Source organism: Penicillium argentinense (genome assembly GCF_028826775.1).
Source record: "Penicillium argentinense strain IBT 30761 chromosome Unknown utg000004l_segment0_segment0, whole genome shotgun sequence".
Classification (NCBI taxonomy): Eukaryota; Fungi; Ascomycota; class Eurotiomycetes; order Eurotiales; family Aspergillaceae; genus Penicillium; species Penicillium argentinense.
The window spans coordinates 853,660-881,240 of NW_026622663.1; the positions used below are offsets into that span (position 1 = coordinate 853,660).

At 51.9% G+C, this 27,581-nt stretch overlaps 10 protein-coding genes across 10 annotated transcripts; 5 read left to right on the top strand and 5 right to left on the bottom strand.

The window, feature by feature from the left end:
- Positions 1-71: 71 nt before the first annotated feature.
- On the top strand, positions 72-1,432 carry N7532_003265 (agmatinase; the record flags this gene model as incomplete). Its single annotated transcript, XM_056615759.1, has 3 exons — positions 72-206; positions 261-387; positions 444-1,432. 3 exons carry the CDS (start codon positions 72-74, stop codon positions 1,430-1,432), a joined length of 1,251 nt encoding a protein of 416 aa, XP_056476116.1.
- A 1,287-nt stretch (positions 1,433-2,719) lies between these two features.
- cdc42 (Rho family GTPase CDC42) lies at positions 2,720-3,677 on the bottom strand (the record flags this gene model as incomplete). The annotated part of the gene is made up of 4 exons (XM_056615760.1): positions 2,720-2,815; positions 2,916-3,294; positions 3,486-3,605; positions 3,658-3,677. 4 exons carry the CDS (start codon positions 3,675-3,677, stop codon positions 2,720-2,722), a joined length of 615 nt encoding a protein of 204 aa, XP_056476117.1.
- A 2,503-nt stretch (positions 3,678-6,180) lies between these two features.
- Positions 6,181-8,273, bottom strand: mirC (siderochrome-iron transporter MirC; the record flags this gene model as incomplete). Its single annotated transcript, XM_056615761.1, has 4 exons — positions 6,181-6,971; positions 7,020-7,760; positions 7,855-7,985; positions 8,053-8,273. 4 exons carry the CDS (start codon positions 8,271-8,273, stop codon positions 6,181-6,183), a joined length of 1,884 nt encoding a protein of 627 aa, XP_056476118.1.
- Positions 8,274-10,186: 1,913 nt separating this feature from the next.
- N7532_003268 (uncharacterized protein) lies at positions 10,187-10,769 on the bottom strand (the record flags this gene model as incomplete). The annotated part of the gene is made up of 2 exons (XM_056615762.1): positions 10,187-10,637; positions 10,669-10,769. 2 exons carry the CDS (start codon positions 10,767-10,769, stop codon positions 10,187-10,189), a joined length of 552 nt encoding a protein of 183 aa, XP_056476119.1.
- A 951-nt stretch (positions 10,770-11,720) lies between these two features.
- On the top strand, positions 11,721-13,286 carry N7532_003269 (glycosyltransferase family 69 protein; the record flags this gene model as incomplete). The annotated part of the gene is made up of 1 exon (XM_056615763.1): positions 11,721-13,286. The coding sequence occupies one exon, from the start codon at positions 11,721-11,723 to the stop codon at positions 13,284-13,286; it is 1,566 nt and encodes a 521-aa protein (XP_056476120.1).
- Positions 13,287-14,557: 1,271 nt separating this feature from the next.
- On the bottom strand, positions 14,558-15,514 carry N7532_003270 (uncharacterized protein; the record flags this gene model as incomplete). Its single annotated transcript, XM_056615764.1, has 4 exons — positions 14,558-14,667; positions 14,716-14,927; positions 14,977-15,330; positions 15,396-15,514. The coding sequence occupies 4 exons, from the start codon at positions 15,512-15,514 to the stop codon at positions 14,558-14,560; spliced, it is 795 nt and encodes a 264-aa protein (XP_056476121.1).
- Positions 15,515-16,734: 1,220 nt separating this feature from the next.
- On the top strand, positions 16,735-17,928 carry N7532_003271 (uncharacterized protein; the record flags this gene model as incomplete). Its single annotated transcript, XM_056615765.1, has 1 exon — positions 16,735-17,928. One exon carries the CDS (start codon positions 16,735-16,737, stop codon positions 17,926-17,928), a length of 1,194 nt encoding a protein of 397 aa, XP_056476122.1.
- A 773-nt stretch (positions 17,929-18,701) lies between these two features.
- On the top strand, positions 18,702-19,133 carry N7532_003272 (uncharacterized protein; the record flags this gene model as incomplete). Its single annotated transcript, XM_056615766.1, has 1 exon — positions 18,702-19,133. One exon carries the CDS (start codon positions 18,702-18,704, stop codon positions 19,131-19,133), a length of 432 nt encoding a protein of 143 aa, XP_056476123.1.
- A 3,940-nt stretch (positions 19,134-23,073) lies between these two features.
- On the bottom strand, positions 23,074-23,829 carry N7532_003273 (uncharacterized protein; the record flags this gene model as incomplete). The annotated part of the gene is made up of 1 exon (XM_056615767.1): positions 23,074-23,829. One exon carries the CDS (start codon positions 23,827-23,829, stop codon positions 23,074-23,076), a length of 756 nt encoding a protein of 251 aa, XP_056476124.1.
- A 3,026-nt stretch (positions 23,830-26,855) lies between these two features.
- Positions 26,856-27,125, top strand: N7532_003274 (uncharacterized protein; the record flags this gene model as incomplete). Its single annotated transcript, XM_056615768.1, has 1 exon — positions 26,856-27,125. The coding sequence occupies one exon, from the start codon at positions 26,856-26,858 to the stop codon at positions 27,123-27,125; it is 270 nt and encodes an 89-aa protein (XP_056476125.1).
- Positions 27,126-27,581: the final 456 nt, after the last annotated feature.

Consider the following 27,581-nt stretch of genomic DNA (forward strand, 5'->3'; position numbering starts at 1 on the left):
TGCATATATAACCAGTGGCGACGTCTTCTCCTCGTCTTCAGCAATTGCTCTCGCATCTCTAGAGCTTCACAATGCCCGCCTGGACCAAGTCTCTTGTCGGCCTGCTGGCGCTGGCTGGTGGCGCTGTCTCTTGCGCGCACCACGGCGATACCGAGGTCGTTCCCGAGCATGAGCGCGAGGAACTGCTGAAGAAGTGGGACCAAGAGGTACATTGACCCTTGACAGCTACAGCTTGAAATACTCAATACTAATAATTGCAGTGGTCCTTCTCTGGCATTGCTAGCTTCGCCCACCTTAAGCCGGTCAAGTGTCTTATCGAGCCGAGCGAGAACTATGATATCGCCGTCATTGGCGCGCCATTCGACACAGCCGTCAGCTACCGACCCGGTAAGACAACCACCACTCTCTCCAGCTCGCAGAGAGTCAAACTAATGAAAGAAAAGGCGCCCGCTTCGGACCCCGCGCCATCCGCGCCGCCAGCGCCCGCCAGATGTCCGGTACATCCTTCAACACGCGCGCTGGCATCAACCCCTACAAATCGTGGGCTAAGATCACCGACTGCGGCGACATCCCCATCACGCCCTTCGATAACGGGCTCGCGGAGCGGCAAATGTACGAAGCCTTCCTGGAGCTGGGCTCACGGAAGGTCGTGAACAAGGCCCCGAAAGGCGGCGACAGCATTGGAACCGGGCACCCGAAGCTCGTCACACTGGGCGGCGACCACAGCGTTGCGCTGCCGGCCCTGCGCGCCCTGCACCAGATCTACCAGAAGCCGATTACGGTGCTGCACTTCGACGCGCACCTCGACACCTGGAATCCCGTACGGTACTCCGCGTACTGGCAGAGCGAGCAGACGCAGTTCAACCACGGCTCGTTCTTCCACAAGGCCAGTCGCGAGGGCTTGATTTGCAACTCGACCTCCGCGCACGCAGGTCTGCGCACCCGTCTGACCGGCGTGGATGCGGGCGATTATACCAACCCCGGACCGGAGCAGGGCTTTATTCGCATCCATGCGGATGATATCGATGACCTTGGTCCTATGGGCGTTGTGGAGACTATCATCCAGCGTACTGGTCTGGACCCCGAGCAGCCGGTTTACCTGTCCGTTGATATTGATGTCCTGGATCCCTCGACTGCCCCCGGAACTGGAACCCCTGAGCCTGGCGGCTGGACTACGCGCGAGTTCATCCGTATTCTGCGCGGTCTTGAGAAGCTGAACCTGGTTGGTGCGGATATTGTGGAGGTTTCGCCTGCCTATGATAACAAGGGCGAGACTACTGCGCTTGCGGCTGCTCAGGTTGCTTTTGAGATTATTACTAGCATGGTCAAGTCAGGTGTTAAGGAGGATCTGGGTGGTTGGTATGGTAACCTCTACGAGGATGCTTCTGTTGGCGAGACGGAGTCTGCCGATGTTTCTCGGGATGAGCTCTAGATGATGTATCAAACTATGAGATATGATTGTAGTATGTGATGATAGATGAAGATAAGAATGAATGAATGCAATGATACTCAATTTCTGAACAGTAATACTCCAAAGTGTAGTGTGATCAGACACTATGGAGCTTTCCTTCATTGGTTTAGGTTGACTAATCCAATTCACGGCAGTGCTGACCTACCCCTGCTACCATGCAATGAAAAGACCAAAACAATTACAGAACAATACTCTTCCTAGGTAAGGCCATACAACCTCAATTTCAATATTTGATTACAAAATGACCAATATCATCAAGAAACCCTGTCAGCATTCTAAGAACCAGCATATACAACAAGCTCACCAATAAACAGAGCTGCGCATGGGGGAAACAAAACTGAACGAAATGCTTGTATCTTAGAGCTGATCGCGAGCACAGTAGAAATATAGAGAAGGCGCATGCACATCGCCAGCACCCCGTGGTAATAACCAGCAGGTCGACGGACAAACCAGTCGAAAGCACCGTGAGGAGGATAGAAATCATTCAAAGGGCGGGACTTGCACAAGTAAACACACAAGTGCAAGCACAGGGTGGGGGGATCAGGACGGAAATCATAGCCAAAACGACGCCCAGACGTCCAACGCCGAGAGACGATGAAAAGGGAAGGTGGAAAGAAATGCGGGAGAATGGTAGGAGGATGAGGCGCTATCGTAAGGAGAGGATTGGGGGGATGGTAACTTGAAGTAAAAGGGGAGAACAAAGGGATCCGCAGGCAGTGGACGCGGCCGGGCGAAGCTAAAACGAAAAAAGTAAACAAAGGGAAGGCCTCGCCGGGGCGGAGACTGAGTGTTGTTGCCTTTCAGGGATATCTGGGCACGAGTACTCGGAAGGAATGAGCAGAGCTGTACCAAAGTAAGGCGGAGAGAAAGCTCTCGCTCCGGCTCTACTGTGTATTTGCAGCTTCGCCATCGCCAGATAGAGCTCCAGAACTTTGGGGTGTATGGAACTCAGCAAAGCACCGGGAAGAGTGAAATGCTTAGATAGCAACGCTGGTTCGTAAACAATTCCTTTCTTTTCTCGCTGCATGTGGATATCCCATAAAAAAAGCAAAATCACCCAGTCAGGTAGCTGGGCTTACCTTCCCCTCAGAAAGAAAGCAAAACAAATAGGGTTCATTCCGTCGTATCTTAGAAACATAACGAGGACCATGTTAGTTGCCATTTTGCCCCCCTCCCCGAAAATAAAACATGCGTAGAGCGGGAGAACAAAACTAACCTGCAGATCAAAAGAAATCCATCGGAGCGCGATTAAAGCAGACGGCAGCCACGCGATTTCTTCTTGGGAGCCGGCTCGAGGGCGGCAACGATAGCCTTTTCGGTGAGAGGTGAGTTAGCGGTGTACAGCTGGCGGGGGAGACCAAGATCGGAAGCAGTCCGAGCTTTTTCGATCAGGGGGTGTAGGGACGCGGGAAACGAAAAGCACAGGAGTCATATAAACACATACCTCGTCAAAGACATCTTTGAGCTTGTACTGCGTCAGAGCGGAACATTCGACGTACTTGACAGCGCCGAGTTCCTTGGCCATACGGTCACCGTCCTCCTTGCGGATGGGTTGCATCTTTTGGCGAGCGAGCTTATCGCGCACACCGGGGTCATCGCGCAGATCGGTCTGGGTGCCGACAATGAGGCACGGAACGCCGGGGCAGTGGTGGTGGACCTCGGGGAACCATTTCTCACGGACGTTCTCGAAGGAGGCGGGGGAGGTGACGGAGAAACAAACGAGGAAAACGTCGGTCTGAGGGTAGGACAGCGGGCGCAGACGGTCGTAATCTTCCTGACCGGCGGTATCGAACAGTCCGAGGGTGTAGGGTTCATCGCCGATCCTGCGAAACGAAAGACGATATTAGCAGATGTTCTTTTTTTTTTTTTTTTTTTCTCCCCTTGTCGGTGCTGGTGGCGTTGGCCGCCGAGAAAGCCTCCGCTCCCCGAGCCGGGCGGTTGCTGCTCAGCTTGAGGGGGGGATATGGCATAGCGACCGCGGACCGCGAGCGGCGCAGGGTGGAAAGCGACTCACATGACTGTCACGGCATAGTTGTCGAACACAGTGGGCACGTATTCCGAGGGGAACTTGTTGGTAGTGTACGAGATGAGCAGACAGGTCTTGCCCACTGCACCGTCCCCCACCACGACACACCTGTGCTGGAGTTAGCAAGGAGAGGGGTACAGAGGGAACAGGGGCGACAAACTTGATGGTAGCGACAACCATGATTCTGACGACGGAAGCAGATGTGGAAAAGAGATGGAGGTAGTTGGGGGAGGAAGAAAAGGCGGACTGTGGGAGACAAAAAGGGAGGAAGAGCTGTGGTCCAGACTGCACGGGGATTGCTGGGGGCACCCGCGAGTCTAGACGGCTGCACCCACACTGCATTATCACATCTACATCTACCTGATCCGAGGCCAGCCAGGGCCAGCACCACCCCTCATTCGGACTGCGTGCCTGGCCTCTTTACTTTACTCTTTTACTCTCTCTCTTTTTTGCACTGCTCCTCGTGATTATCGACACAGCAGTCAACCCGAACGGTGACGGCCAACCGCGTCGGCTAAGCGCGCGATCCACAATTTGGGTCATGACACACTTCACCGTTATTCTCGAGTGGGCTTTCATTCAGGCCGGGGCAAACATCGCATCCCACCGGCCATTAGGCCGGGACAAAGACACAAAGCCGTGCCGTTGCTATACCTGAGGCACGTACAAGAGTTACCTAATCTAGGTACCAGCCGTCGCGAGAGCTCAGAAGGTACTTCAAAGAGGCAGTGAGAGGGTGATGATACCCGTATACTAGGGTGGAAGCTTTCGCCAGACCGGATCCATATCCTTGGAGCTTTCTCAAATGTATAGATCAAAACTGGTAATTCCATTACCAATGCCTCTCAGCCATCAATGAGGCTAATCCGCTCATTCTTTCCTCTACGAGTAGGTCGCTCAAGAAGCCTTGGTATAACTAACAGACTGCCTCTAGTAATCCCATCGCCTCTGTCAATAACAACCCGACGCCTCAAAATTGCGAAAGAAGAAAGGAGGGGGTGAGGCGGGTCGCCCCGTCTAGACGCACACACCAAGACGCCCCCTATATTTCGCGGGTGTTTCACCCCGGACTCCGAGATCCCAATACAGCTAGAAAGACAGCGTACAAGATCACTCAATTAATACAATCTGCCCCTAGACTGGACGGCACTACTCAAGCCTCACTGCTAGCTGCGAAGATGTCGCGATGTACCTACCCTAGGAGAGCTAGGAGGGAAGGTCCACTTTGACACGGCACTGGTACCGGTACCTGAGTCTGTACGTCCGGTACCCGATGTCTTTGGTACAGGTACTCACCACTGACAAGTAGATACCCTAGGGTACTGTAGGACCGTTGCGAATCTGAGGCTGTCGATAAGCCCTTGGCACGGCCCGATCCATTTCCACGGGGCTCCAACGGGGCATGTCTGGTATGCGTGCATGCAGCGATTATGCAGGTACCTGCAGCGCCAATCCAGGGGGGTGATTACTTCATACTACTCTAGGGGAGTAAAAAACGAGGTCGTAGTAAGTTCGCAGCGAGGCGGAGAATGAGGCGGGATGAGGCTACCACCAGTATTAAAGCTAGTCTATTTTCGATCTAGTTAAACTCAGCTTCGCAAGTGTTGTAATGAGAGTCGTTGAAAGGGGGAGGGAGGTACATCGTTCAAACAGACTAGCGATTATAAAGGCTGTGAAGTATGACCTGTCAACACACCAAAGGTATGTAGGTAGTTTGAGATGGACGTGGCAGGGGCAGGATTTGAATTAGTCCTGGGGTGTTCGAGATTAGTTAAGTTGTGTTTATGAGCTTAGGCAGCGATACATGAATTATGATTAGGTACAACACACTGTCTGTAGTAGAAGTGGCAGACAGGCCAACTGATTGAATCGGTGCCATGATGACGTTGCAACATCGTCCTTATCCCAGTTGTTCGAGGTGAAGTTTGCAGAGAAAAAAGTAGCGCGTGAACTCCTGGAGAGGATCCAGCAAAGCAGTATGTACGGTACTTTGTCGGCCGGGGTTGAAATGCCACGCATGCCACGGAAGTGCGCGACCAGCTAAATTCTGCTATTCGTTCAAGAAGTACGGTCGGCTTACAGTAGTAGTATGTAGATGAAGTACTGCTTGCTATTGAGAGGTCCATCTATGATAAGATGATAAATAGAACACCTCAATGTCTTGGTGCACTGGCTGCACGGCAACCCGACGGCGTCGGAATATTGGTCTCGACGCTGCCAGCTCAGTCTCACCCGTCTTTAGCGGGATGGCGCAGGATGCAGTGGCTTCTAGGATTAGGATAAAAATATCTTGTCAAATTTCGTCTGCATCAGTCTGGGCAAGGGCCATACCGAGGTTCACGATAAATGGTAATCGGAAGTATACGGTTCAACTCATTTTATTCACGTCTATAAAACCAGGTGTACATTCTGGGAATTGGTAGGTGTCTACAACGCCAATGTAACATGAAGCACAAACCCAGGGGGAAATGTAGATAAAAACCGAAAAAAGAAAAAAAACGCCGGCTAGATCTCAGATGCAGGAGATGAAGGCGTAAGATATCACAGGCAGGTTCGTACAGTCGTTATTCCGCTCAGCATGTGCAAAATGCAAATCTGCAAGCAGAAGGATAAAATGCAGGTAGATGGCAGGAGAGTGGGTTGGAAGAAAAAAGGGAGGGAGATGGGCATATTCAATGCAAAATCAGTTCGTCCGCTTATGCGAATCCTTAGGCCGCACAAGCAACTCATCCTCGCCATCATGGCTATTCGGACTCATCTGCATTCCGTTAGGTTCCAACTCCTCGTTTCGATTCGGGTCAGGTTCTCTTACCTTATCCAGTTTATAATTCTCCATAACCAGACTGAGCGGGATGAGCGGCAGCGTCACGATCAGCGCAAGCGTCAGAAGCCGATTCATCGTCTCCTGGTAGGAGCGGTTGATGGCAATGCGAGTCGGCGAGCCCATCGGGTACTCTAGGGCTTTGGCGAGGGAGCCGAAAATCTCCGCGGCCTGAGACTTTGTTTCCTCGGGGAGGTACTTGAGCAACTTCTGCGGGATGGAATGGGTCCAGACGGCGCCGGAGATGGCGGCACCGACGGCCCCGCCCATTTCCATGGAGGTGAGGAACATGGCTGTTGCGGCTGCAACTTCTTGGTGACTTGCGGAGGCTTGGACGCCTAGTTGGACGGGGACGTTGAGGAGGCCTCCGCCGCAGCCGACGAGGATTTGGGTGCCGAGGACTTGCAGGTGGGAAGCGTTTTCTTTGCGGCAGAGGAGCATGAGGGCCAGGCCGGTTATGTAGATGACGCAACCGATTGTGATGAAGATGCGATAGCGGCGGGTGTACTTTATCAGGAGGGAGACGCTGAAGGCGGCGATGGTGGAGGTGAAGGCGAAGGTTTGGGTTACTCGGCCTGCGGTGGCGACGTCGTAGTTTTGCACGACTTGAAGGTAGGAGTAGAGGTATGGTTGAACGGAGAAGTAGAATGCCACTGTTGGGGTTAGTATCGTGGGTGAATGTGGATGGAAGAGAAACATACTGAAATACCAAAAAGCCAGAGCACAGCCTGCGAGCGCAGTTCGCTGTTTCAGGAGGTGCAGAGAGAGAAGTGGTTTGGGTGCCAGCTTCTTCGAGGTTTCATAGAATGGCATGAAGCACAGACACACGACACCCACAACGATCATCACAATGATGCTAGTATTCTTCCAGCCGTTTTTGGCGTTCGCCGCAAGGGTGAGAGGTACCAGGATCAAAGTGACGGCCGCAGAGAGCAGTGTGAGACCACCGACATCCAGATCATACCAGGTGCGACGGATGATGGCAAAAAAACTGCGTCTGCGCTTCATCTTCTTCGACGCCTTGATCAGGTTGAGTCGACGCGCCTTCCGCTGATTCAAAAGCAACGAAAGTGCCAGAGGCAGGAAGGCCGCGGGCAAGATAATCGCCCACATGCCATAGCCCCATCGCCAGGATGACGAGCGAAGCACCGCTCCGGCAATCGTCGGTCCCAGCCAGACAGTGACCAAGAACGGGAATTCGGGGAGGACGGCCAGAAACGCACGATTCAGCAGGTCGCTGCTATCGGCAATGAAGACTTGCTGCAGGATCTGGAGTCCGGTCGAGCCAGCCGAGTAGAAGATTTGGGCGGAGGCGTAGGATTGCACATTGGTCGAGGCGGCCATTTGAATGTACCCGAGGATGTAGATCAGAATACTCACACAGAACGCCTCGAAGCGACCGAAGACATCGGCGACCTTGGCCATGGGCGGTTTAATCACGGCTGGACGATTAATTAGCCAGACCATTCATCAGAGTGTTACTGTTTTCCATCCGAGCTACTAGTAGCACGGAATTTATCTTATTTCCACACTTACCATTAACCACATTCTGAACCACCAGCACAGTGGAAATCAACGAATGCTTGCTGAATGCACTAGTCGCATAGGCTGACAGGGACATGACAGTCTGGCTCTCGAGCGAAGTACAGAATGCCATGAGGAATATACTTTAAGCCAAATTAGCGGGGGTTCATCATCGGATGGTGGGATGCTGCAAATGCAAGCCACACGAACCTGACGTAGGCAATCATCAACGAGCGGGTCGTCCAGGTCATATTGATCGCCTCGATCTTGCGAACACCTTCCTGAGCCTCACCCAGCGATGAGATCTCGCTCTCTTCCTCTTCTGTTTCGTATTCATCCCTTAACAACCGATCCTGCTCGTAGTCTCTGCTATTCTCTCCATGGTCGATAGCGCCGTAGGATGGACCGGTACGAGGGTCGATAAGAGGCATTGCCGCGGGGAAAGACACAATCGCTACAAGAAACACGACGTGAGTATTCCTCTGCTTATGCGATCACGAGTTGGGCGCAGCGGAGGTATTCCATATAATCAGGTGGCAGCCGAGGTTGGCGGGCAGAGCATGTAGACGGTAGGCGATCTTGAAGAGTAGACCAGAAAATCATCGAAGTGTTCATGCAACATCGGCGTGACCACGACGGGGAGTTCTTGTCAAATACTATTCGAAACCCTGGCCGAAAAAAGGGAGAGGAAATCCGGCTGGAGTCACGACCAACCCAACACCACTTAGGCACCGAGGGGACAGCGCAGGCAGCGCGCCTGGTGGGCTCCCCTGGGGCGAGCTGAACCCGAGCCAGTCAGGATCGCAGGCCGATGCAGCAAGCAAAAGTAAACACGCAAAAAAGCATGCGACCAGCAAATCGGCGGGACGATCAGGGGACAGAATGAAAAAGAAAATACCTCAAGACGAAAAAAGATGGGGCGCTGTTCGTCCGAAATAGACAATAACAATAGGCAAACGCGGTAGTCGAATAAATGGCAGGTGAGGGCTATGCTCGAAGGAGCAGGGTCTCCAGCGGACCCTCCCAGCTAGACCTTCAATTCAGCAGGACCAAGTCCGAAAGGTGGGGAGGGGGAGTGAAGGATAGATCCGCCCAGTTGTCACGGTAGTTGACAAAATGCAGACAGGCAGGGAGCGGCCAAGTGTAAGGGGAGTGGCCGAGCAGGACATGAAGGAAGGGCTGATGGAACGCCGCACGATCGTCGGTCGCACTTATGCACGTCGATGGGGGTGGCAGAGGACGAGTGGTCAGGCGCGGTCCGAACTCGCCAGCATTTCGAAGCAGCTCATGCACGAGGACGATTCAGGTGGGCCGATTCCCTGCTATCGAATCCATATGTACCATGTAAGGAGATGGTATATGCAGGCGTCTGCGCACTCTCGCACTCTGGTCGTGTCGCCGTCGTGAAGACAGATTCTGAAAAAGATCGGGGCTGACGAGGGACAAGTGGAGTGTGGCAAGATGTCAGGCACACGGTGGGGTGATTGTCGGATCCTCGGAAGCGAGTAGCCTTTACTCCTGCGCAAGGTGTCCTCCAAGTTGAGTGGGCTGACTCGCAAGGAAATGAGTCAGGAGGTAACCGGAAAAGAGGCTCGGCATCAGATATGATTGATCGATAAGATGCTGGCGGCGGTGTTGGTTCGTCGGTTGGAACCGCCGGTGCATTCCCCGGTCGCGGCGCAGCAAGTGGGGGCTTAGTATAGCGTGTTAAGACCGGGATGTATTCGGACATTGAAGATCTCGATACTGACCTGATATCCTCTGATAATCTTGGTGTAGTGCAAAGCGCACAGGTGTATAGAAATAATGTCGATGCCCCTGCAGAGTGCGGTGTGACGCTGTCTCATGATGCCGCACGTGGTAGTTGAATTTGGTTCAATACTTTCAACATTGTACAGTACTCGAGCACTTAGGTACTACAGAGTATATACAATTGTAGTCGCAAGTGACAAAACAAAGTACTGCGAGGAGTATACTACGATCCACTCGGATTGCGTCCGCATGAAGATCGCGATAAGGTCTGCACGTCAACTCGACTGCCCTGTGATCGTGGCCCGTGCCATCACCACCACAAGCGCGGTGATTTGCAGAGTCAATCGTCTTGCAAGTCCTGCATCTCTTGGCTCCCCTGCCTTAGGACAAAGTATTGTCCTGAGTCACACTATTAATCGGCATAGAATCTTGTGCGAGCCTCTATCCTACCCCAAGGCCCCGGTGTAGTATTATCCTCATTCGTGATACCTAAATATAGACCGACAATGACATTCATATCCAGATGAGACGAAGACTTTTATACTGAGATCCACCTCGACTTCCAATCCACTGGCAGAATGATAGCACAGACCTACTCAACAATCAAATGACCAAAATTCACCTCCAACTCACCCCCCTCATTCCCAGGCCTGGCCGCAAAAACACCAACCCAACACTCGGTCACCTCCTTTTCCTCAAATACCCACGTCACCTCCCGAATCGGTGACTTCGACACCCCCTCCACCAAATACACCCAGAGACTATTATCCGCCTCGCGCACCATCTCTAGCGTCGCCGCATTCCCACCCGACGGAACAGGAAGAAGACTCCAATCCGCATAGCGATCCTTCGTGACGGCGCTGAGATGCGGCTTACCGTGCGTAAGCTCGATGCCCGCCTTGAGCCATTTGCGGGAGCCGTCGCGGTAGTTCAGGACAAAGAGGAGACCGCCTTGGTCGTATCTGTGTGTCCATTGCGCGTTGAAGGCGACGCGTGCCCGCTTGAAGGCTGACAGCGCGACGGGCTTGTAGAGGATGGGAGCGCTGAAGACCTCGGTGGGGAGGGGGCTTGGACCAGAGGTCTCGGCCGGGTTTGGCTTTGATGGTGAATTCGGCGGGTGGGTTGCCGTTGCCTGGGACGGGGTCGTCGGAGTTTGCGAATTGGAATTGGGTCATGGTGGTTGAATTGGTGCAATGCGGGGTTGGGATGGCGATGCGGGGGTTCGAGTTTATATCTGTTGCCTTGACCTTTGTAAGGGGGTTGAGTCAGACTGGTGAGAGTGGCATGAGTTTTACAAGTAGAGGATATCTGGGGCAAGAGGAATTACCGTAGCAGGTAGGTGAAAAGGGAAAGCTAAGCTACCCCGGATATGGAAGGCGGACTCGGCTCTACACTTGGGCCGTTACGTCACTCACACGGACAACCCTGCGACTTATCGGCTTTTGCCGTTGGTTGGTTGCGGGTGGTACTTTTTCCGGATGTCACCGGCAAATGACTGCTAGAGCTAGTTGCATGTCGGATCTGTTGAACTGGTTGGGAAGTGGTCTTCGTCTTGGCCTGGAGGATGCAAGACGTCGGATGAATGCCCGCAGAATGTGGGGACTATACTCTGGATGCTGCGTCTGTTTCAATGACGGTCATCTAGGGTGACATTGCGGGACAAATTCTACCTATCGGATATACACCAAAAGCAGATAGGGAACTGCTGAGTTGTAAGTGGTGTGGTGAAGGTACCTCTACTGCATACCTCGACTGCCTGAGGATAACTTGGTAGGTCACCGCGGTCTTGCTCCACACGCCATGAAGGGCACCTTCCTCAAAAAGCTCCTCTACTGTAGGATACCCACAGGATATGCGTAAACTACTGGAATTGTTATCTCCAGCTCCCCTCATCAATATTCTGTTCAATTCTGACTCGATCTCATGTTTCCGTCATGTGACATCGATGACATAACGGGATGTAGATTGACAGGGGCTAACCTCGTTTGGACATGAACATGAGGCCTGCCAGTACGTCTGGCATATACCAACATACCTCGTCGAGGGACCCTCACAGTACAGAAATGTCCGACTATGAGCTCAACTAGATCCATTCCGACCCGCTCGATCGCTCGATCGCGCCCGTCATGTCCTCCCGCCTCCTCCATCCGGACGAGTACGAGCTCGCATCGCGCTCATCACTCGACTCTGAAGGAACCTTCAACCTCGACGACGCCGATTTCGAATCCCAGACCCCTTCCACTTTTCGAATCCATGCGCGCCCGTCACTATTCACCCGCCTCACTTCCGTTTTCTCTTCATCCGGCTACCGCCGCCTAAAGACCAACAGCCGACCAATCTTCGCCAGCACAACACGACCAACCTGCGCGCGCCGCTGCTTCCCTCGCCGCCGATTCTGCTACATCCATGTCGTATTCGGAATAATCCTCGCTCTCGTTATACTTACCTCTATCTTCCGACCCTCCTACACCAGACCTCCAACCCATTACGCAGATCTCCAACAATCCGTAAAGGGAACCTCAGATCCCGGACGAGGCAACCCACGACACGAGAAGGTCTTCATCGCAGCAAGTCTGTACGATCGCGACGGAAATCTCGCACGAGGCCAATGGGGCGCGCAATTGCTAGACTTGGTCGACTTGATCGGACCCGACAATGTATTCGTGAGCATCTACGAGAACGACAGCGGTGAGGAGGGAGAGTCCGCGCTACGAGAACTGGAACAGCGAATCACATCGCCCAAGCGTGTCGTCTTCGAAGAACATCTTGATTTCAAGAGCATGCACAGTGTAACGATACCGGGCGGCGAGCAACGCGTGAAGCGCATCGAATACCTCGCGCAGGTACGCAATAAGGCGCTACAACCACTGGAAGAGAATCCCGATACCCACTACGATAAACTCCTCTATTTGAATGATATCCTCTTCGACCCCGTGGATGCGCTGCAATTACTCTTCTCGACGAACGCCGACGACTCGGGTAAGGCGCAGTATCGCGCCGCCTGTGCAGTCGACTTCGACAACCCCTTCAAATTCTACGATACATATGCAACCCGCGACTTGCAGGGCTACAGCATGGGCCTCCCATTCTTCCCGTGGTTTTCCAGCTCCGGGCGAGCAGAGAGTCGGCACGATGTGCTAGCAGGCAAGGATGCGGTACGCGTAAGGAGCTGCTGGGGCGGGATGGTAGCGTTCGACGCAAAGTACTTCCAAACCCCAATGCCAACAAGTACATCCCCAGTCCGATTCCGCTCTGGACCGGATCTATTCTGGGAGGCGTCGGAATGTTGTCTAATCCACGCGGACATCCAGGACCCACAAATGGACGTGGACAAGATTGTCGATACGGGAATCTACATGAATCCGTACGTGCGGGTTGCGTATGATAGCCGGACACTTTCTTGGTTAGGCGTAACGAGGCGATTCGAGAAGTTATTTTCCTTCATCCATCGGCTCGGAAACTACCTCGTCGGCTTGCCCTGGCACAACCCCCGTCGAACCGAGGGCCCGGGCCAAAGTGTCCAGGAGACGGTTTGGGTTCCTGATGGCGGAGGAAATGGAAGCGGATCTTTCCAGACGGTCGATCGGATTGCTGGAAATGATGGGTTTTGCGGTCGTCGTGGCTTGCAGGTTATTGTGGAAGACCGCAAGCCGGGCCAGAAGGGATTTGAAGATATTCCTGTACCATATTAATTCATGATCGCATATGAATATAAGCGAATTAAATGTATATTTGTATTGCTGATGTCTCCTGGATGAGAGATTTGAAAATATTGATCTAGAGAGTTGAGGTGGCTCACTATACCTAAAAGCGTTAGTCTGTGTCAGCCCTATCAAACGGACTATAAGAGGACCACTCGAGTACTTCGAAATGGTCTGAGCATACAATCAGAAGATTTTGTGAATATGTGAAGAGAAAGGAAGCCATTTTCGTCGGCCCTGTAGCTCAATGGTCAGGTGGCCCTGCCAAGAATACAACAAAGACCTGGGACGGTTTGGGCAGTTCATGCCAGTAAGCAATCAAGCCAGGCACAAGGAATTGATTTACAATTTGCGGATAAAACAACTAAAAAGCACACTGTTGTGGTTTCTGTGCTTTGCAGGTGCTGTGAAAGATCACAAGTAGGACATGAATACATTGACAACTTCCAAAGCCGTATCAATGGAGCTGTTGCTTCACGTGTGTCTGCAATGATGCTTCCATTGGTTCTCTAGATCAAGTAGAATTATCCTGTTGTACCATACAGCGTGTATCCACGGATAATTCTGCATGAGATCTTTGTTCATGGCCACACAACTGGCGCTGCATGTGCCTCTGGGAACCGTAAGGCATTCTTCGGTGCGGCTTATCCTTTTCGGCAGGTGTGAAGGGTGGTTTTCTTTTTAGGAAGGAGCGGCCTGGAATTGCACGGAAACGAATAGATACTTTTGCATGTACTCGCGCTTAGTCGCTATAACGACTAATCGAGTTTGTTGTGGTCCAGGCGCCCACTACTTCTCCCACCCCCTCCATCCTCGTCTTCTTTTTCCTCATCCTCTTTCGCACTCCCAACTCCCATTCCCAACCTCATATTTTCCAATCCCATTTCATTAGTTTTCATCGTTCTCTATCACCATGGACTCTCTGCCGGCCCTGCAGGTCTCGGAAGCCACCATGGCCGATGCTACAGCTGCACGAGAGCGCGCCCTCCGTGAACTGGGCAAGATCATTTACAATCTTATCAAGGAAACGCATGAAATGGTCTTCAAATCCGGCGTGGATCAGTCTGTCAACAAGGATCAACGCGTCGAGATGCCTAAGTACTTCTCGGTTTTGTTCAACTCCCTTCGCTACCAGGTGTGTTCTCGAGTCGCTTGTCCATCGAGGACGGGACATCCCACCTATCCTCCATGACCTTGTCATGTCTTGTCATGTCTTGTGACAACAAACCTCATCCCGACAATTGTTATGAATATTTGCTAATTCATTTCATAAATAGGCTTTGCACTACGCCAAGGAGGAAGCTCGTCGTGATGGTGCCGTTATCGAAAGCGCGACCGATGATGCTGATGTCCGCCATGTGAGCACTATCATCTACACGCCCAAGCGTAGTACCTCTACCGAGGATGCCCAGGCTCTTACCGTGACTGTCGACACTCTCGCTGATACTCCTGTCGATGATGATAATGGCTCGGACAATCAACTCCAGGTGAGTGCTCCTGGCACGGTCGCTGCGTCCGTCCGTCTTACTCTTGCTTACAAGGGTATTGCTTCGCCTAAGGACTTCATGGCCTCTGGAAAGGATTCGGTCCTGTCTGCTATGCAGTATTTTCAGCAGCGATCCCTGGGTGGCCCTGTTGTCAAGGTGAGTTATTTCTCTCGTTTAACTTATGGTGAAAACACCGATTTGGATCATTGCTGACGATTAATCTGTATAGAACCCTCCCGATGTCCAGGACGAGACTACCCAAGGCGACTTCAGCTCTGATGTCTTCATGCAGGGCAACATCCAGGTTGTTGGCTCCGAGGCCCGTTCTGACTACTTCGACTCGTTTGTGGACCGTCACGCCAACGATGAGGCTAGCTCCGGTTTCTCCTTCACTCTGAAGGACAAGTACACCGCCGACAATGACGCTGAGTCTGGTTCCTCTGCCCAGTTCAGCCAGGATGGAGACCACGAAGCTCCTAACACCGCGACCGACTCTGCTGAGCAAGGTGATACCTTCTCTCGTGTCTCTGGCCGCTTCCACGATGACGCTGGCCAATACACCGCTCATGGTAACTCCCTCGTCCCTGCCGAGCCCGAGTACTCGGTCACTGACTATTCCTCGGACTCTTTCCATTCGCCCCCCGAGGCCAAGACCTCCCCCGAGCAGGAAGAGCGTGCTGCCTCCACCCCTACCCAGTCTGAGCCAAGACTCGGCTCTTCCACGGAGTTCATGGCGAACTTCAATGTCCTGCGTGCTTCCCTCCAGGACCTTGGAACTCCGGCCTTTCGGAAGAACCTGGGCCAGGGCCAGGGTCAGAACTAATCTGGCCCTGACTGGTAAGAAGGATAAGGTAAGATTGGGCACTAATCAAAGTTCAATTAGAACTTCTACTAATTGAAATCTGATTAAGGACACTGTCACCTTTCCTTCGGTTGATCTCTGTGTTGCCCCGGTGTTTTGCTTCTTTTCGGTTTCGAGCAATGCCCTGCCGTGCGTGTGGGATGTTAGGTGAGTTTTCCCAGGGCTTGTTCTTGTCTTTTTTTTTTTTGTTTGATTTAAATATGTACTAACGTTGAACCAGGGACTCCTGTCCCTGATGTCTCATCGTCGTGCCGGTCAGCGGCTTGTTTGTTGTTTGTGTCCCGGGGCAACGGATCCTTTCTTTTGCTAGGAACCTTGAGTAAGTTCGCCGATCCTTCGGTGGTGCTGATGTGATTTTTTTACTGGTAGCCATTTAAAAGGATCATTTTCACTATTTGCGTTTTTTTCTTTCTATGGGGAGCGTTTGTAGGCGGTCGTTTTTCTAACATCCCCCTCCAGTACACGTTTACTAATTGGCAAGTTTGCGGGCCTGGTTTATACGGAGCCGATGAGGTCAATCTGAATGATTGCTAACTGAGATCTAAATAGATTATCCCTCATCTCTAGTTCCCTTCTGTATCGCCGTTATATTCCCCTTTCGCATACCTCCTGTCAGCAATTCCTGAACCTGGCCATACTCCTGTACGCAATATACTTTATACAAGACCGAGCGACGAGCTCGTGGCGATTAATTTTATCACGCTCTCTCTCTTCCTGCCGGTGACCGGGATTTGTCATTTTCATGGTATGATTCTAGGGGCCTCCATTTTCATGTCATTATTTCCCCCCCTCCCCCTTAGCACGTTCCACTATACCCCTGGGAGGCCCGCGGACAAGGAGGTCGTTACTGGTGCAGAGTGCCCAACATGCATCTAGATGTATCTAGATGCATTAGAATAAGGGTCGCAATGTTCTGCCACATTGGTTCTGCCCGAACCCTAATGAACACTACTACTGCTACTTCTCTCTCTCTCTCCCTCCTCCAACAACTCAACTCCATTCAACTTATAAAAAGTCCAGGGCAATCTGACTATTTAATGTGCTAATCGCCGGAGCGCATGAGGAGGAAATCCGGCGATTGTGGAAGATAATGACATCACAACCGCCAAAGAGAGGCGTGGATATTAACAAATGGCTTGATAGTTGGCTCGATCTCTGGCAACAAGCCGTAACTCTCAAGCTCCACACCGACGATGCCCAACGAGACTTCCTGATTGCAACCTCCGATCTCCTGCCTGTATGGCACGAGATGCGCTTCCAAGAGATCGTTATGCAGAAGACAAAAACCTGGGAAGTCCGAGACCTTGTGGAGAATTTCCGTGGCTGTTACGCTGAGCGGAAGCCAAAGCCGTTGGCAAACCTATCCCGTGGAGCATTCTCCACGTTTCATGGCTTTGATGAAGCTGGCAACGAGCTTGGCCAGCAGCAGCAAGATCCCTCGCAGAATCAACAACAACAGCCTCGGAAAAGAGCCTTTAAGGACCGTTGGTGCCCCTGCGGCAACCGGAGGCACAAGCCACAGACTTGCTACGCCCTTAACAAGGCTATTCGCCCGCAGAACTGGGCTCTCCGTGAAGAAACAAGGAGGAGAATCGAGGAGAAATTCAATGCCGAGCCAAAGTGGAAGGAATGGATTGATCAAAAGATCAAGGAACACAATGCCAACAACCCGCAGGAGAAGCCCGCTACAGTACAGCCCTCGGCGAACAGCACAATCGCTACCACCATGGCATCAAGCCTCGGGTGGGCCATGAACACAGTCGGCATTCGCTTCCCAGACACGATCATCATCTCAAAAAGCACGGCAAATAGCACCACTGCCGGTGACCTGTTGAAAAGCCGTTGGACTCTTGACTGTGCCTCCTCCTACCATGTCTGTAACCGCCGTGACCTGTTTACCATGTTCCAACCTATCTCCACCACTGTCAAAACCCGAGATACCTATTCTAAGGTTGAAGGCATCGGAAATGCTGTCATGCAGGTTGCAGACCCGGTCAGCGGAAGCCCAATTAATTTGACCATGATCGATGCAGTTTACTGCCCTGGCTTCCACACGAACCTCGTTTCCCTCGGTACAATCAAGGAGAGAGGATTCTGCTGGGATATGGACAAGGACGTCATCCTGGCACCTGATAGCACTGCCATCGCGAGTTTGACCTATATCCCTGCGAGCAAACTATGGCTATTCGATCAACCTGTAGCTATTTTCTTACGAACAGGCCATCTCCACTTCCATCCACTCGAATGGTATAATAGTATCTCTAAGCATATCCGCGACATTTAATCGAACCCTCAGCAACGCTTCAGTAGCAAGACTAGTCAGCTATCCCTATAATAACACCCCAGCCTGTCAAGAGCGCTAAGATAATAATAGCATATAGGTACACTAGATCATGGAGCTCGATAGGGGAATCCCTGATAGGAGGAGAGTGCTTAGGAATCTACACCTATTCTAATCGATAATCTGCAAAGAGGCGATTTCTATAGGTCTACTAGTTTCCTCTCTCACTGCGCATCACCCAGGCGTAGCACAGCAAGAGCATGAATAGGTGACACTTGTATTAAAAATTTACTTATAACTGGGTTCAATACAGATGTGCGGCCGAAGATCAAGGTTATACCTGGGCTCTCGAACCACAAAAGAAGAGGCGAAACTTGTGTTGAGCACACGCAAGTCAAGATCAAGCCAGCAACACTCGCGCCGACGAACCAACGACGAAACCCCACGTGAACACGAACGACAATCTGGGACATTTCCTATGTATGGGACAACTCCCCATCCCTATTCCAGGAGAACACGGAAGCCTAATTCAACAAGAAGCTTTCCAGTGGAGTTGCTCAAGAACTACAAAGACCTAGGTTAAACATGTGCTCGCTTCTCATCTACTCGAACCATCCAATCCACTTCTGCGCCATTGTCATCTTCAACGAAGATAAGACTGCAATGGATGGGCTAAGCTTGTTCGAGGAAGCACCGCCGAAGCAGCGATCCCCAACAGAAGCGTCTCTATCTTCGTCAGGCTCTCAGGTAGCGGTGGTGGCGGCGACATACGCCAGATGGTGGCAGATGGTGCTACCAGACCACCGAAAACCGGTGCCCGCGTAGAACCCGGGGAGATTCGTAGCACGTCGTCACCTTCCAGAGCACCTTCTGTAGCCACTGACACATCCAGGAGAGTGACGCCTGTAAAGGTTCGCAAGCGCAGGCAGAGGGTTTATACCCCTGCTACTCCAGGTGGTAAGGCTGAAAGCGCCGCTGATACCGTATCCAATGCCCCCGCTACCCCCACTCCGACGAAGACATCGTCAGCCAGAGCTCAACGTATGGCCTCAACGGTGAAGCTGGTGCCCAGCACTTCCGACACTGGCTCGCATATGACGGAGTCTGAGGCTGGATCCATGGCCATAATGGCGGAGTACATGTCTAACAACAACGAGGATCTCTGGTACCTCTCTGGTCTCAGGTGCTGGACCAACACGCAGACATAGTCGAGCTCTGAGATTAGCATACAGGTTCTGAGTGGAGATGATGGTCCTGGAACCCTTTCTCTCGCCAAACCTGCGTCTCTTCATACCGCGTTTGTACCAGATCAGCATGACGCTCAAGCTGACGACTGTGAAGCTGTATGAAAATGACCCTGCGATCGTGTCGAAGTTGACCCGGTATACTCCCTTGCAATCCACGACTCTTCGCGGCAATCAAGGGCGCTATGTCCTGAACGATATTTATGACGAGTCCTTCGAAACTCTCCTATTCGGGGAAGTGGATGAATTTTCATGGCCATGTCGGCAGCCTCACCAAGGAGACGACCGAGGACAATCTCTTATTTCTCAAATCAATTCCAGCTTCTTCGCTTTTTTGTTGTTGGAATTATGGAATGTCCCTTGACTCGCAAGAAATCGAGCGTCCTCTCATCTCAAGTGTCTGTTCTTGCTACTGCCAAGATCACAATCGAAAGAGCTCAAGCCAGCATGCGTGGCTGCCAGTATACCCATACCGCATTGTTGGTGAAGGTGCGCTGGCAGGCACCGATTTCATTATTCCCCAAGCTTCATATCATTAGATATTGTTCCACGACGAATGCGCTCTTTGTATCCGTTTCATCTCTACCTTGAACTTGGAACTGCTAACAAGCTCTAGAATTTCTGCCATTCCTCTTGATACTTTTTTCGGTCAAGATGCTAGACATACCCCCATTCCTTCGATTTCACGCCCTCAAGCTTCAAATCAGCAACGAACTATCGGCCCGCGGTAACCACTTAAACCAACACAGATGTCAGCTGTCAGTCCTTTCGGATCAACGGCCAAATTTTCCGCTTGCCAAGGAGCAACTCTAGCTCTAGCTAACGCTGTATTAAGCTCTCATACCTTCCTCAGTCAAATCCCGGCCAAAATGCACAAAACCATTCGGCCGGATTACGATCCAGAAATAGCCCGCAAGCCACGACTCAAAGCCCATTGTCCTCAACGCTCGCCAAGTCCAACCTAACCAAACCCTCAAATACAGCTACTAGCACAACTAGTGCCCACATAAATATCTCCGAATCACCGAAGTGGTCGCGAATTATTTCCTCATGAGCCCGGATATGTTCTCATCAGATTTAGGTTCCTGAAGATAATCGGCATCAGCACTATTCCGAAACAAGTAGGAGACAGAATCGGCATATGTTCCACAACCCCAGTCACTACAAGCCAGAAAACACAGAACGCCCCAGTCAGTGCCACAGTACGTGCGAGCCGGCTTTCCCTAGTACAGTTGTCAAGCCACCGGGTTGGATCCTTTGCCGTTTTTACACTGTACCCTACACTATCCCTACTAAGGTAAAGTAGGTACTACTATGGTCAATGATAACGGTAGAGCTGACTGTGCTTTTCGATGAATATACGAACCGGGCAGGTACACCATTGTATTACTGCGTCCAAGATACACACTGGTGTTGGCAGTGTTTTGGGTACTGAGTTTCGGGAACAAACCTTGGGTTGTGCTTACGGCCGAAAATGGATGTCTTTCGGATTACCCGGTATCACTGTCCGAAGGAGGTACCTAAGGTAGGGTATTGTAAGACGGTGCTACGAGATCTGTTTCTTCAAACCCAACCCCAAACCCAAACCCAAACCCTGACGGTATGGGTGAAGATGATTTCGTCGTGCCATGATACTCTTTTCGGGTGTGGATTTCCCTACTCTCTGCTCATTGGCCGAGTATACGAGGTGAAGAATTCTGCAGGAGGTAAGTAACATAATTTTACTGTCGGACCGTGGATGCCTTAGAGCTCGTACAGGCCCCCAATTGGAGATGACGGCGAACCGTTTTTCTCTTTTTCGCCCACACTATCTCTCCAGCACGGCACAGATACCCAGGCCGAGTGTTCTCACGAGTTCGGGCCACTGACGCTAGGATGTGATGAAATATCTAGGTACAACTCGCACAGGAAGCTGATCAACTCATCGACCTGCACGCCTAAAAAAGGTCATGCCGTGCAAAATATTTTTTGCACGGCATGATTAAAGCCGAATAAAACCAAGCCGATTCGCGGAAGTCAAAGTTGCAAGACCCCCGAAAAACGACGATCGCAGGTCAATGCCTTGTATTCGTAATCCTGCTCCACTGTATATTACGACCGACCGACTATGACAAACTATGACTTGAAGGGTCACTCCTTAGGGGTCGCTCAATTCGAGATCCGGCGGTACCTCCAGATCCTGAAGTGTAGCCCACTTGGGCAAGTATAGGTTGATTACGTGCTCACCGTTACGTGCCTAGGTAAGGATTCAGGAATTGGTACCGGCGTTTGAATTCTTAAGACGGCACGGGTGTCCATGTACCTACTAGTAGGACCCGACCGTGTCGTAAGAGTCCACTTCTGCAACACTATGACCCTCTCAGGAGGTAGGAAATCCAGGTGGCTATGGGATGTACTCACTTCGGCAGTGGCGATGGTTGTGGTGTAGTTTGCGAGCAGTACTCAAGTGCGAGATCTTGGCGGGCAGAATCACGTTGAAGGTGTGAAGAATACGGGGACTAGTCCGATGTTAGGCTAGTCCGATTAGGTTAGAAGTGCGACGCGGGTGGTGAGTCGTCTTTTGTCAGCTCTACTGTTCATGGATGACTAGTATAGTACAGATGATCATGAGGTACGTGACGAATGACACATTTTTATGGTTTGACCAGCAATACCTCATACTTCGTAGCTGCATAATGTCATTGTTAGACCTACTCTACTACTTAGTAGAATAAGTACATCGTTATTACGGATTATTCACCCTGACCATACTACCTTAAGGATAAAAACAACCTCGATCCTCGCCGAATCCTTTGACTAAAATAAGAAATCTGCCCGGGAACACTACTTGGAGGATCGCTCAACCCACTCTCCGATCCCTTCCAGATCCGGGTCGTCAGATGCTTGGCCAGAAAAGAACGGAGAACGGCAGGGAGAGTTGAACAAGGTCGCAGCTCTCGCAACTCCTTTCTCGAAATGTGCATTGGGGGCCCAGAATCCGGACCGGGCCCCAGCTAGATCAGCCCGATCGGGCGGGGAGGTGGCTGTGAGGTATCAGTGGAGATAGTGAAGATTGCCACTCGACGTTACTTGTTACTGGAGCGCCTGGTCTGGAGCTTCGGTAGTTGGTGGAGATTCAGGGTTGCGTGGCACAGCCTACTCTAGAGAGAATATGGAAATGGTTGGGTTGCCTTTTTTGTTTCATGGGTGCCATGGCAAGACTGGCTTTTTTTTCAGCTTCGAGTCACATATACTGAGAAGTCGATTATGAATCTGAGGCCGTTCATAGTCTAGCACAATGTCAATACCTTAAATATTCTAAGTCTGTGGATACTCGACTCAGCCGTGATAGCACCGATATGGCCAAGTCCCCTACTGCAATGTATGTATCATATATTGCGAATTCATCAGCGACAAGGCTGCAAGGCTGTGTGTTTAGTTCACTAACATGTGAAGTGTTAGTTTCGAATCCGGGCTAGTTTGGCAGGACCTGTATCGCATCGTACAGTTGGCTAACTCGAGAACAGGAGGGGCTGATGCAAATATAGCACGGGTATTTGGAGTGTCGGTGAAGGCTGACGGCTTGCATCGAGGAATGTTAATTACGTTGGATCTGTCATTGGCTGTTAACTGTTCTGTCCACTGTCGAGTAGTCGTACCAACACACTGAAGAAGCTCAGGCAAAGCCATTAAAAAAAAATGAAAAAAAGAAAAGGAAGAAAAGAAAAGAAAAGAGAGAGGCTATTGAATGGCCTGCTGTATCATGATAAAAGAGACAAATTCGCCCATGGTGGTCATGAGTATAAAACGCCAGAAATGAACGCCCATGAGGTATCTTAACAAAAAAGACGAATAGCCTCCCCAAAGCAAAAACTCCAACCCTCGCAAAAAAAAAAAAAAAAAAAGAAAGTAGCCACCTCTGTGTTCAAGTCGCTGCAGCAGCAAGACGCTGCCTCTGCAACGCCGTCTCCCGATCCTCCCTCATCCACGGATACCACACATTCGCCCACTCAATAACGCCAAACCGCGGTGCCCCCGAGTCCGGGCCCAGTGCGGCACCCTCACGAAGGAACTCCCCATCACGCATCCGCCGTTGCTCCCGGAGAGTCGGACACTTCTTCTCCTTAATAAAGCGATAAAACTTGCACTGGATGCCCTGAAAACCGCGACGCTGGCGCGAAGGAAACTGCCTATTAAAGCTCTCGCGCACCTCCTTCCACTCCTGACACAGGTCAACACGGTGGTACCAAATAAAATACATTTCCTCCTCCTCGTACTTGGGCCGGGGCGGCCGTCGTCGATCGGCGCCGTTATTCGACGAAGTGCTCGAGACAGAGTCGTACCGTTCACGCGGGTGGTAAGGATCCGGGCTCGAGGGCACCGACTCCCCCTGTGTGGACGTGAATGAAGGCCGGTAGGACAGGAACATGTGCGAGCCTGGGGCCGGGCCTGAGGCGCTGCTGTGCGTCGTGGCCGTCGAGGACGGCGAGGTGTCGTGGTAGTTGTACCGGTAGCCATTGAAATATTGATGGTTTCCGGGCGAGGGCGGGTAGCCGGGGGAGTGCTGGTAGCCGTGCGACATGCTCGCGTGGGAGTAGGCGTGGCTGTCGGCCCCCGAGTCGGGGTTCAGCAGGGAGTCGATTTTCATTCTGCTTTGGCGTTTGGCGGGATAGTCGTCCATTTTTGTTTTCTTTTGTTTGTCTTGTGGTGGTCGTGGTGTGCTTATACTGGCAGTGCCAGTGGGCTGGTTGGGTTGTGTTTCTGAATTGTTGCGGGTTTATAGATCGTGGATATCGTGAAACTGTTTCGTCTGCGGACCGTTGCAGTTGTCGCAGACGTCACACCTTGCAAGACAGCGCAATGCAATGACAGCCAGTGGTCTATGTGTAGTGTGGTGCAAGTGTTGTGTTTTATTTTGCTTTGCTTTGCGTTTGCTCTGCTTTGCTGTGGGTGGTGTGTTGTGGTGGTATAGATCTACTGTCAGAAACATAGATCGAAGAAATCGCGGAGATCACTGGAAGACGCGGGCTTAAGAGGGAATCAAAAAATAGGCAGAGGCTAACAGCACTGTTGGGTGCAGCGTACCGAAGACCCGGGTCGGGCTGGTTGTTCCTTTGGCCCCCCTTGTACATAGTGTACCGCGGATACAGCACAAGGCTCGTTGGGCCAAGGGGAAAATTGGGAGGGTGGGCAGGTTCCACCCCCAGAGACTAGACTAGGGTCGAGCAGATGGGCCGGTGAAATCCATTTTTTTATTATTCCTTTTATTTTTACTTCTTCTCGCCACCCCTCTCTCGACCTACTAGTAGCACTGATCGCGATTCGAGGGAATTGATATCAAAGTGGCGATCGGTGAGTCTGCGTCTACACACTGTACCAGGGGGCGTGGTGTACCTACTCCATGCTCACTAAGGAGAGTATTTGTATTTTGGTTTTTGGATCGGGTAATTTATGATCGGCTGATTTTCCATCAAATCTTCCCTAGTGATAAAAATATTAATTATAATTTTTTTTTTATTTTTTTAGTTTCTAAATATTTACGAGCTCTTTGTCTCAAGACGCGGCAATAGTGGAACTGCGCGCAATGACACACTCTTCCAGGCCGATCCTCGGTCATTTTGATTTAATACATGCGGGGAACCAACAATACAATACGGGCATGACAAATTGTGGATCAGCCTGAATACCCCGTACAGCGTACCCTCCAGCTAGCTCCCCTACGGGAAACTAGTCGTGAAGACGCTCGAGAGTAATGCGGATTCTGACTTCGCCTGCAAGCGCACGCAAGCCTCCACCGGGGGCCAAGCAGAGGTTGGGCCAATCCGCGCACCCGCTCGAGATAATCATACAGAATCAGGAGTCCACCGGCTCTCGCGTGCATTTTCTGTTTTGGTGTCAATCCACTGGCAATATCCAGCTGCTGTCGAAGAGGGGTGGCAGTGAAGGTGGCATTCTTCATAAAAGTGGGTTGACGTTGCCGGATGTGATCTGACTAGCCAAGAGTCGCAAGTGGGATGGCCAGAGTGCAGCAAAAGCAAGCACTTGGCAGAAGCAAGTACAAGCAGCAAAAACCAACAGTTAACGCGCGGCGTCTATTGGCGAGAGCGACCGTCACCTGTTGCGACACCCGCCATGGCACTGGGACGGGCGGGCGAATGGGAGGAAGGGGCTAATGCAGCTCAATTTGGCGAGAAACTTGCTTGCGAGTATTCTCAGACATACTTGACTGCGGTCAATGTCAAGTCCATCCGGGACACGGAGGGTGTCTTCAGGAGAGCTCATTGCCAAAACTTGGATGCCGAATCTTCTCGAGTCCACTTTCCTCGAGATCTCGGAGCCACCGAGCGCATATGAATTGTTTCACCAAGTGGACTCTGAGATAGAGCGAACCATGGTCCTGCCCGACCAACGCGGGGATGCTGCGCTTTGGGGAAAACGTCGAGCGAATGTCCCCTTGCCCACTTGGCGCCGGTACGTGCTCGGCTCTCTTTCACACCGTGCTTCTCCACTCCTCCACTCGAGGATGCAAGCGCTGTTGGTTCTCCACCTCGAGCTTTCTCGAATGGAGTAGGAGTCGTGCGCGTGATGTCAAGCAAGATCAGCAAGGCTGGCAACGGTGAGATTTTCTTCACGGGAGGAACTCTCAGTGAGTAGTCAGCGGAGTAGTCAGACGCGTGACTCTACAGTAGGACTGACCACACCTCTTCATTACTACTTACTCTGACTGGAAGTGAATGAGGAACTACCCAGGCATGGACAACTGCAGCAAAAGTACGATCATGATCATCTCGGCCTGGACCAACGGGTCGCAGGTCCGTGTCTCACGATAACCGCGCTGTTCTAGAAGACGAACTGCACCATCTGCTAGCTACATGGTGGCAACGAGGGCCCGCTCCCTCCCTCCTTTTCTTCTCCCACAGAGGTACAGGAGACCCTACAGCCGACAGCTGTACCGCACTTTGTCTCGCAGCGCAGAGTCCACATTCGCAGCTCGCCCGAGGCATTTTCAGCGATCCTTCTCCTCCGTCTTTTTGTCAGTGCAGATCCGATCAACATGGCCCCCGGGGCTAACCCGCCGGCCCACTTCCAATTTCCTACCTGCCATGCCAATCATGTCACATCATCTACCAGTCTTCGTCGCGTAGCCGCAGACAGAGTGAATCACGTGAAGCCCGCGCCTCCGTGGCATCTCCGTGGATATTACATTTCCAGGGGTTTTCCTGTACGCAGAATACGCCCCTGTCCCTCGGCCTCCAGCAGGTGCATCGTGCGCCAAAACCCGACTCTACTGTTGTCTCCGGTTCGAGCGGCGAAAAAACCAGCCACTCGCATTTCCCATAACCACCGGCACAAGGGCGCAACCACTGGCGGCGGAGAGCGCGCGAGTCATGTCGTGCAGGAACGATCAGCCACTCATCGGCAGATGACCAGGGTCGAACGTGGGCGCTCAATCAATATTTTTCCACAGGATTTCGAGGCTGCCCCAATCACAGCATGCCGCCCCATGCATTTTCCGTGATGGACCAAATTTCTGCGATGTGTCGAATTCCTGCAGATCGAACGCCCCTTTCTTCGATACACTAGAATACAACTCAATGAACGCCTATAGGCCCTGGTGATAAAAGATGAACCTGTCGAATCGGTCCCGTCTGGCCGATCCCGAACAGGATTTGGAAATTCGATCATTATGCCACCTGCCGGTAAGGAATGGACCGATCCATCCCTTCACGCGTCGTCTGTCTGCTAGAAAGTGCTAGCGATAGCCGCCGCACCAAGCCCGGTACCGACGACTCTGGTCGATCCGACAGTCCTAGCGAACTCAGGTACGGAGAACTACCCTCTACTGGTGGTGGTACCTATGTCCTCGGTGCTTCACGAGAGCCCGCTAGGATGCCGACGCCTGCGCCGCGGGAGGCCTACGAATACGACGCTGTAGGCGAGGTACTACTTTTCGCAGCACCACACTTACTCCTCTAAGTAGTCCCTGAGCAGTAGGAATCTCCCCTGTAGGTGAGGCTGCTCGTAAAGCGACCACGAGCCTCGGCGAACAGATGACTCGTCATCAATCCTGCATCAACCCCTGTCCAAATTGTTGCGCAGTCATTCCTCTTCTACCAAATGGGTCCGCCGACCGCTACGCCAGAATAGTACACTGGACTCGAGCAGCCGAGTCGCGCATCCCCCTCTTCTCTCTGCACTTCACCACTTTGAGGGGGCGCGATTATCATGGTCGAGACCGGGGTACGACAGGGGTTTCAGAACGACATGATCTTAGTACTAGGACTAGGAATGGGCCCGGTCAGGTCAGGCAGGGGAAATGTCCAGCGTCAACCGTGGAACATGGCATGCCTTGGGGCGGTATTCTTTGTTCGAAAACCTGCATGGAATTGGTTGGCAAACCCTAAATTTGCCCCGAACTGCGCCGAACTGTCA